This window comes from Lactuca serriola, chromosome 2 (assembly GCF_051521515.1).
Source record: "Lactuca serriola cultivar US96UC23 chromosome 2, Lser_US96UC23_V15, whole genome shotgun sequence".
Taxonomy (NCBI): Eukaryota; Viridiplantae; Streptophyta; class Magnoliopsida; order Asterales; family Asteraceae; genus Lactuca; species Lactuca serriola.
In genome coordinates this window covers 143,983,002-143,991,663 of record NC_136409.1, presented here as the reverse complement: position 1 = coordinate 143,991,663, position 8,662 = coordinate 143,983,002, and the positions used below count along the sequence as shown (strand labels likewise).

At 35.7% G+C, this 8,662-nt stretch overlaps 1 protein-coding gene across 1 annotated transcript; it reads left to right on the top strand.

Annotated features, from left to right (window-relative positions):
- The first annotated feature begins 542 nt into the window (after positions 1 to 542).
- LOC145086925 (patatin-like protein 7) lies at positions 543 to 2,754 on the top strand. Its single transcript, XM_079024778.1, has 2 exons — positions 543 to 1,593; positions 2,081 to 2,754. Exons 1-2 carry the CDS (start codon positions 679 to 681, stop codon positions 2,429 to 2,431), a joined length of 1,266 nt encoding a protein of 421 aa, XP_078880904.1. The 5' UTR covers positions 543 to 678; the 3' UTR covers positions 2,432 to 2,754.
- The last annotated feature ends 5,908 nt before the right edge of the window (positions 2,755 to 8,662 follow it).

The window sequence follows — 8,662 nt, the reverse complement described above, 5'->3', positions numbered from 1 at the left end:
TAGATTAATTATGTATGAAACAGAAACGTAATCATTTTTACAAGTTATATCATATCAAACCCAATAACATATTCATTTTAACGAGTTTCATCAAACCCAAAAACTTATTTTAACGACTTGTATTCTATGCAATTAAAATTGTACCGATCCAAACGGGTCAAGAACCGGAAAACCCGGACCCGGACACAGACACGGAAACAACTCATCTGGTCCGGTCCACGGTCCACAATATTTTCCATAACCGGTCTGGTCCGGTTCGGTCCAAATGTTCACCCCTACTTTAGACCTACCGACCCTGTCACCATCTATCAAAGAACCCTAAATTGATATTTAAGTTGATTACACCAACAAATATATACATTTTAGTATTTTACAATATAACATTGAACTTTTTTTTAAATCACTTAACTTTTCTAAATATTAAAAGAGTAAAAGAATCTTAGCTAGCATTTAAAAGACAACGGCGGCAACCGATTAATCGCCTTCCACCCGCCCTCATTTTATGAAATTACTCTTCAACGACACTCTTTTAACTCTTTTGTCATTTTCTTCCTTACATACACGCACGAACACCTTTCCATTCCGTACCATTCTCTCTATATAACCTCCCTACCTCCACCTTCTTCTTCTTCACTCCTCCCTCCTCCTCCACCCACACTTTTCAGTTTTCAAACTCTAATGGCGGCTCTTTCTATGCTCGATTCCAACTCACAAATGGACAAACTCACCTCTGAAATCTTCTCCATTCTCGAAAACAAATTCTTGTTTGGTTATGATCACCCTTCTCCCACTACTACTCCTCCGATGGAAGAAATGAAGTCCTCCGGCACCGGAAAAGTCAGGGTTCTTTCCATTGACGGTGGTGGCTCCACTGATGGGGTGTTAGCCGCCACCTCAATCCTACATCTTGAATCATCTCTCCGTCGTAAATCAGGAATCCCCGATGCTCGCATTTCCGACTTCTTTGATGTTGTTGCCGGCTCCGGTGTCGGTGGCGTTCTTGCAGCGTTACTCTTCACACGAGGGAAAGACGGTGCACCGTTGTTCACCGCCGACGATGCGCTTAAGTTTGTGGTTGACAATGGACACAAGCTTTCACGGTTTTCCAAACAAGGGATTTTCCGGCGGCTTTTTAATACCCCGGCGAAGGGTGGGAAGGTTTTTCGCCGGACGTTTGGTGATTTATCGTTGAAGGATACTGTAAAGGCGGTTTTGATTCCTTGTTATGATCTTACCACCGGTGCTCCGTTTGTGTTTTCTCGTGCTGATGCTGTCGAGATGGACGGTTTTGATTTCAAGATGAGCGACGTTTGTGCTGCCACCACGGCTGTAAGTGGGCCAGTCGCGACGGTGTCGGTGGACCGGAGAACCAAGATCTCCGCCGTCACCGGTGATATTGCGATGAACAATCCGACGGCAATGGCAATCACTCATATTCTCAACAATAAGCAAGAGTTCCCGTTTTGTAACGGTGTTGATGACTTGCTTGTGGTGTCGCTAGGCAACGGAGACCCCTTCTGCGGTGTCGCCGGGAATCAAACGCCGTCGCGGTCGGCGTTCGTTAAGATCGTCGGTGAAACTGTTTCTGATACGGTAAGTACTTTTGCATTAAATATTGCGTGAATGTAAAAATCTCTACAGTAGTTTAATGCAGTAAAATTTAATATTGAAAACGTACATATGCATGGGTAAACTCGTCATTTCCAAATTCCTATTGCATAATAATTAATTTTGTTGATGGTGGGATACCACTAAAACAAATATAAACATAAAGTTTATTTATATATACCATATTTAATATTAAAGAGTTTAAAGCTATAAATTTTATCAATTACAAGATCAAACATGATCTTATAAAAAAACAAGAATATTTTAGGTGACACACTATTATTGCCACCACCCTAGTGAGGGCCCTTAACTATGTTGACACCGTCGGTAGGGGTTATTATGTAATTATTGTACCTAAAAACTACAAAAATTCAATGCTAACAAAAAAAAAACTAAAACTAAATTGGTGTTTCTAAAATCAATATTATGTATCTAATGAAAACTAATGTACATATATATTTACATTTTTCAGGTTGATCAAGCAGTATCAATGGCATTTGGGCAATCTCGAACGTGTAACTATGCACGTATTCAAGCGAACAAGGGTTTTATACATTCTGATAACAAAATAAAAGAAAAAGATATGTTAAAAGTGGTAGAACAAATGTTGATACAAAAAAATGTGGAATCGGTGTTGTTTCAAGGGAGGAAATGTAACGACACTAATTTGGATAAGTTAAAGTTTTTCGCAGCTGAAATTGTTAAGGAAACTGAAAGAAGAAGAACAGATATATTGCCTACTGTTGTGTTGAGGCAAACAACTACATCATCATCACCACGAACATCTTCTGCAACAACTTTATCTATCACGTCTTCGAATTAGTCTTCATATTATGGTTGAGTTCAAAATGGAACTATGAAGGTTTTCTCTAAATATTTAGGGTTTGGATTTTAGTGTACAATTATTATTATTATTAATAGGGCTTTGATTATGTATATAAAGAGATTTGAGGTTTGTGATGGAAATTTTTTTGTTCGATCCCGATTAATGTCATGTCGACTTTAGTGAAATGAGGGTTAATTATGTCTTTTACTAGAAAGGGATCTTATAGGATTTAGATGTGTTTTAGGTTTTGATTGGATTCAATAATTCAAGAATCGAAAGAATGTTTATTTTAATGTATTAAAGTTGAAATGTTTTGGATCTATTATTCTTTTCAACATAACAAAAAGTTTATCAATCCTCAAGTTTTGTGAAAATAACCGTTGTAAACAAGAGATTCTTGAAAATGATTGTCATATTTATTATATTTTTTCCGTTGGTCTCTTTTTGTACATCCTTGATAACGATAATGTCTTTCTTTTTCTTTTTTACAACTAACTCTTATTTAAATAAATTTGAACAATAAAATATTATTCCAAACTAAAATGTTGCTATATATTACAAATTATAAAAGAACTACATTTCTTGCTATAAATTCTACTTGAAATCCAATTATACGATTGCTACACCAGGGGAAAATCTAATATGCAGCACGAGGTAGTATAGGCTATCCGTCAAATGTAAACTTAGTAAAAGTTTTTTGATCTGTCATAAATCCATTTAGTTTTATATAAAAACGGTAAAAACTTTATCTAATGACAATTTATCTAGTGACAATATAAATACAAGTTGTATCTCATGGCTGATTCTGATCCTATCATTACTTAATATAATGACAATTTATATAAAAATTGTAACATATTTTTAGTTTTTGTATCATGATATTAAAGAAAGGAGCTTCAATAAACTAAATTGCAAGAAAATAATTATATATCAATTGTGATAAAGACACTATAGATTGTCATTTTCATTTAATTATGCATTTAATTAACGTAGTCTTTAAGTTTTTTTTCTTTTCTTATTCGTTTTAATATTACTTTGGATTGTTTATTACGTTATACTAACATGATTATCATAATTCATAAATATATAATATCATTAAACATGTAAATAAGAGTGATGGTAACAAATATGTCACAAGGTTGACGTTGAGGGATGTGGGGCACATGAACTTAATGGGCTGATTTCCTTTTTGGGCTTGCTTTGATTTGATTATTTTCCTCATTTAAATTATTTAAATCATCATTGGCCTTTGAGCCTTTGAGATTGAGTTTTAAGACTTTTAAGATCTCATGTTTCTTTTCTTAATATACAATTAGATTAGATGTGTTATGACAGAAATATAGTTATACAGTCAAAATTATAATAAATATATTTTATTAAAAATATATAGGTCTTTATCATTAACTTTCAAATATTTTTTTCTTTAAATTGAAATCCCAATGTAAAATATAATCATTATCTAGAACAATAAGATAAGAGAGACAATTTTTAAATTTAATGTTTAAACATTATAGTAATTAACGATTGAAAATTATGATATATATATATATATATATATATATATATATATATATATATATATATATATATATATATATATATATATATTCTTTTATAATATAATACCATTATTATAGTAAAATTAAATAAGAAAAAATATCAAAGTTGTTAAAAAGTTTTATATTGATTATTAAGAATTGATGAATTAAATTTTTTAATTAGTATTGTAAAAATACTATTAAACTTAAATCATATTATTTTGATAACCTCTTATAAAATAGTATAGAACTAAGATTAAAATAAAAAAATAACATAAAGTAATGCGAACGATACTTATGGTGATTAATTTGATACTTATGGTGATTAATTTAATATATTAAACAATAAAAAGACGTGTGAGATTAGTGTTGAAAATAATGAATCAACAATGATAGAAGCTTTGTATAATATTGTTAAAAATTAAGAAATGAGTCTATTATCTAGTTAAAGTTTGTATTATACATAAAAAATAAAAATAAAAAAAAAGATTATTGAACAATATTTATTTAGATAACATCTATTATAAGAAATTTTGACTAATTTAGTTGATGTATTTTATATAATTACAACTATTAAACGTTCTACTAAGATCTGGTTTTGGAATGTGTGTGATTGCTAAGATTGGCTAGTAATGGAATGCTAGATCTTGTAAGCTCATGTTGTCAACAATTTGAATTGTAAGGTTGTGAGATGGATCGGAAATCCATCAATTTTTGTGGATGGGAAGAGCATAGTCGAATCCAAGTGGGGGAGAATCGTCTGGACTAAGGATTGCATAATAATGGATATTTAGGTTTCATTGCGCATCAGTAGTGACACATGATGGGTATGTGATCAGAAACATGTTAAGGGTTGTGTTAGAGCCTCTATTCCTGTTCTTGTTTGAATAAGGCTTTGGAATTCGAAGCATAACCCAAGCACTTGGTTGTGATATAGTCGGATGCAGGTTCGACTCTTGATGATTATGGTTGGTATGGTAGATGAACGAAAAAACCATGGGTTGGGACCATGACATTATAGAAGTGTTGTAAAACTGCAGGGTAGTCGTAGCATTCACTAGATTGGCAGATAGTAATAGAGGTGTTGTAAGACTGCGGAGGTGGTCGTAGCATCCACTTGGTTGGCAGGTAGTATTATAGTGTTGTGAGACTGCAGGGTGACCCGTAGCATTCACCTAGTTCTTGAGCAGCTGTGAGAGTGTGCTAAATCTATGATTTGGCTCGTAGTTTCCTCTAGGTGGGATTAAACCATGACAAAACAGTATTGTTGAATGAATTTTCTTTGTGTTGGTATGAGGATTGTTGGATCCGAGACGAGGTTAGGCCTATATAACACTCGATTGGGTGAGTCCCGTGGGTGAGGCATGTTTAATTGTGTAGATTGGGTGAGACCTGTGGGCGAGGCCCGTTTGGTTATACTAGAGGTGAGACCTGATGGAAATTGGATTGAGCAAGGTATTGGATCACGTTTAGAGTGGGATGACTCTGTGGTTAATGGTTAGTATCCATGTGATTGTTAGGCTAGAGTAGCCCTTATCAATTAGATTTTTTTAGCCAAAGCCTTGTGGTGGGACCAGATGTGAGACTGCCAGTCTCCACGTTGATTAAGGAGTTTACATCTCAGTTCAGTGGTAGGTCATTTTGGATGCAGTCATGCAGAAGATCTTGAACAGATCTAATTTGCGAAATTTTTTGTTGGTTATCAAGATGTGAGTTTTTAGATTGGTTTGGCACTTAAGTGTGAGACTTGTGTTGGGAAACACCCTTGACCTCAATTGAAGGATTCATAAGTGATGAATGGTTGGTTATGTTATCCTCGGTTGGAACAAGAGGGTTGTTGGAGCCATTAGGGCTGGTGAGCTAGGACAACTCTTGCCAGATAGACCCTCGTTGAGGAGTCGCGTCGTGTGATTATGTGAGGCTAACAGCCTCAACAACCAGTTGGAAATCTAGTATTTCAGTATATTGGTAGGCGAGAACGAGACCAGGGAGGTCACGGTTACATCAGAAACATAATTATGAGACCACAAGATGAGCTTGAGATCGTGCCCATAACTGAGACTCATCTTAGGAGTCACCTTGTTATCAAGTGAAAGGTTTTCGACAATGATGATAGTCATCGATTCTGTTTCCCAGTGGAAACAACAAGATATCCAAGGTTTATGCTTAGTTGGATTGCGAATGGAGTCGGATTGACAGTGACTTAGAATGGTCTGTTTGTCGGGGAGTCAGACAAGGCTTGGGATTTTGGATTTTGGGTAGAGTAGTGATGGTTATTCTTCAATGGTTAATGCTAGTCGGGTAGCTAGAAGGTAGTAAGGAGTGATTTCGACGACAAAATCTAATTCAAGTGTGGGAGAGTTGTAACATCTGGTTTCTCCAAGGAAAAAATGTATTAGTAATTCTTGAGTTTTGGTTAACTACGACGTGGTGAAGGTTCACCACGATGTGGCCATGGTAAAATGTTTGCGGGACTTTAATGAGCCCCCACGACATAGAATTATTGGTCATGACATGGAAAGCGGCTGAAATGTTAAACCATAATTTCTTGGGTATTTAAAGGAAAGAGGGAGGCTATCCCCCACCCCTTATCCTCCATCACCCTTAAACCTTTAAGTTAGTAACCCTAATCTCCTTTGAAGCTTTTGAGCTCATTTAGGCCTTTATGGATCGTTTTTAGCTCCTTCTTGAACAAGAAGACTCCATTGGTGTATTGTTTGGAGTAAGCAAGCTTCTTTCCATCATCTTGTGTTGTTGCTGGACCTTTGTAAGTTGTCAAGCTTCCACCTTTCTCTTTCAAAGCATGCTAGATCTAGGTTTTTGTTCTTATTTCTTAATGTTGGGCTGAGTGGAATGCATGGAGTCCATAAAGTTGGCAACTTTATGGATTATTAAGGTCCCATTGCCATCATATGTTTTAGATATGGAGTTTAATGCTATTTTGAGTTCCATGCATGAGATTTGTAGTGATATTACTTCGGTTTGACCTAAGTTGGAATCTACACTTGTTTTGGGCATGCATGTTTGAAGAAATGATATTTGGAATATTTTAGACCTTAGTAAGGATTTTAGAAGGTTATAAGGAAAGGGCTTAACGGGTTAAGGGCTAGATCTGTTAAACCGTTGGAACCCAGTTCCTATAATGTGGCGACTAGGGAAACCCAACTATTTTTCCGCGAAGCACCTATGACGTGGCAATGTGAGGCCATGATGTGGTAACCTATCCAACTGACGTGGACTGTTGAATTTGACCATGATTTTGACCAAGTGTGATCTAGTGTTATTTTGGGTATTTTGAGCAGAACTTTGAGACTAGGTCCTTCGTTGATGTATAGGCAACTTGTAGAGTCAACAGTTATAGTTGTGATTTGTTCAGCTATCTTTTTAGCGGATTAAGGTGAGTCTCCTAAAGGCACCAATGTCAGCCTACTGCATTATGTTATAGTATGCTAGTTGTCTTTGTGACTCTTGCGTGTGTTGTCTATGTATGTATATATATATCGGGCGGGGACCAATGCCAGGCAGGGCCTGATGAATGTACCAGGTGGGGCCCAATGCCAGGCGGGGCCTAATGATGTACCGGTCGAGGCCCAATGTATGTATGTATGCATAATATGTATGGTACGTGGTATTTTGGGGAAATCACTAAGTTTTGTGCATACGGTTTATGTTTATGGTTTCAGGTACTTCTGGTTCGAAAGGGAAGGGCCCAGCGTGAGTGTACAACATCCCCTCGAGTTTAATTTCGCATTGATAATTTTTTCTCTGATGTTTAAATGCTATTTTTATCTTGAATGGTTTTGAGAACAATTTGTTATATAAATTATTGGTTTAAAAATGAAAACTTTACCTTGGATTTTTGGGACGTTACATCTAGGTTCGAGTTTTTCATGAGTCTTTCGTCTTATGAGCGCCTTATAATGCCACACTTTGACATGTAAGAGCGAGGGAGCTTTCCCTATCCACATCTCATGAGGTGTTTTGGCAACCTTCTTTCTTGGAACAATATTTACGATATGGGCGGCTATTTCTAAGGCATACCCCCGGAAATGAATAAGAAGAGAAGCTTGACTCATCATGGAACAAACCATATCTAGTAAGGTTCGATTACGCCTCTCAGCCACACCATTAATTTATGGTGTTCTGGGAGGATTCGATGGTGAAACAATTCCACATTCTTTGAGATAGTCATGGAATTCAATACTAAGATACCCACCACATCTGTTAGATTTAAGCATCTTTATCTTCCTGCCCAATTGATTATTGACTTCATCCTTAAACTCTTTGAACTTTTCAAAGGTTTCTGATTTATGATGGATTAAGTAGATATAACCATATCTGTTATAATCATCTGTAAATGTCATCTAATACCGATTAGCATCTCTTGTTGCGGATCTGAATGGGCCAGACATATTTGTATGGATAAGATCCAACAATCCTTCACTTCAGTCACATGTTCCGGTGAAAAGTGATTTTTTCATCTTGTCCTAGAGACAAGATTCACATTTATCATTTGTCCTAAGATCAAATGATTCAACACTCCATCCTTTTGGAGTTAGGCGATGCATTTTTTGGTTATGTTCCCAAAAAGACAATTGCAACAACCCAATATTCAAGACCAAAAATTTCATTTTTAATTACGTCATTATAAAACCAACAATATAAAAACATCCATAATAACATCCCATGT

What these genes read in the sequence shown, in the direction of transcription:
- LOC145086925 (XM_079024778.1), top strand. Translation starts at nt 679, where the DNA reads ATGGCGGCTCTTTCTATGCTCGATTCCAACTCACAAATGGACAAACTC. An exon ending in GTGAAACTGTTTCTGATACG is followed by an intron (nt 1,594 to 2,080) that starts GTAAGTACTTTT and finishes TACATTTTTCAG; the next exon opens with GTTGATCAAGCAGTATCAAT.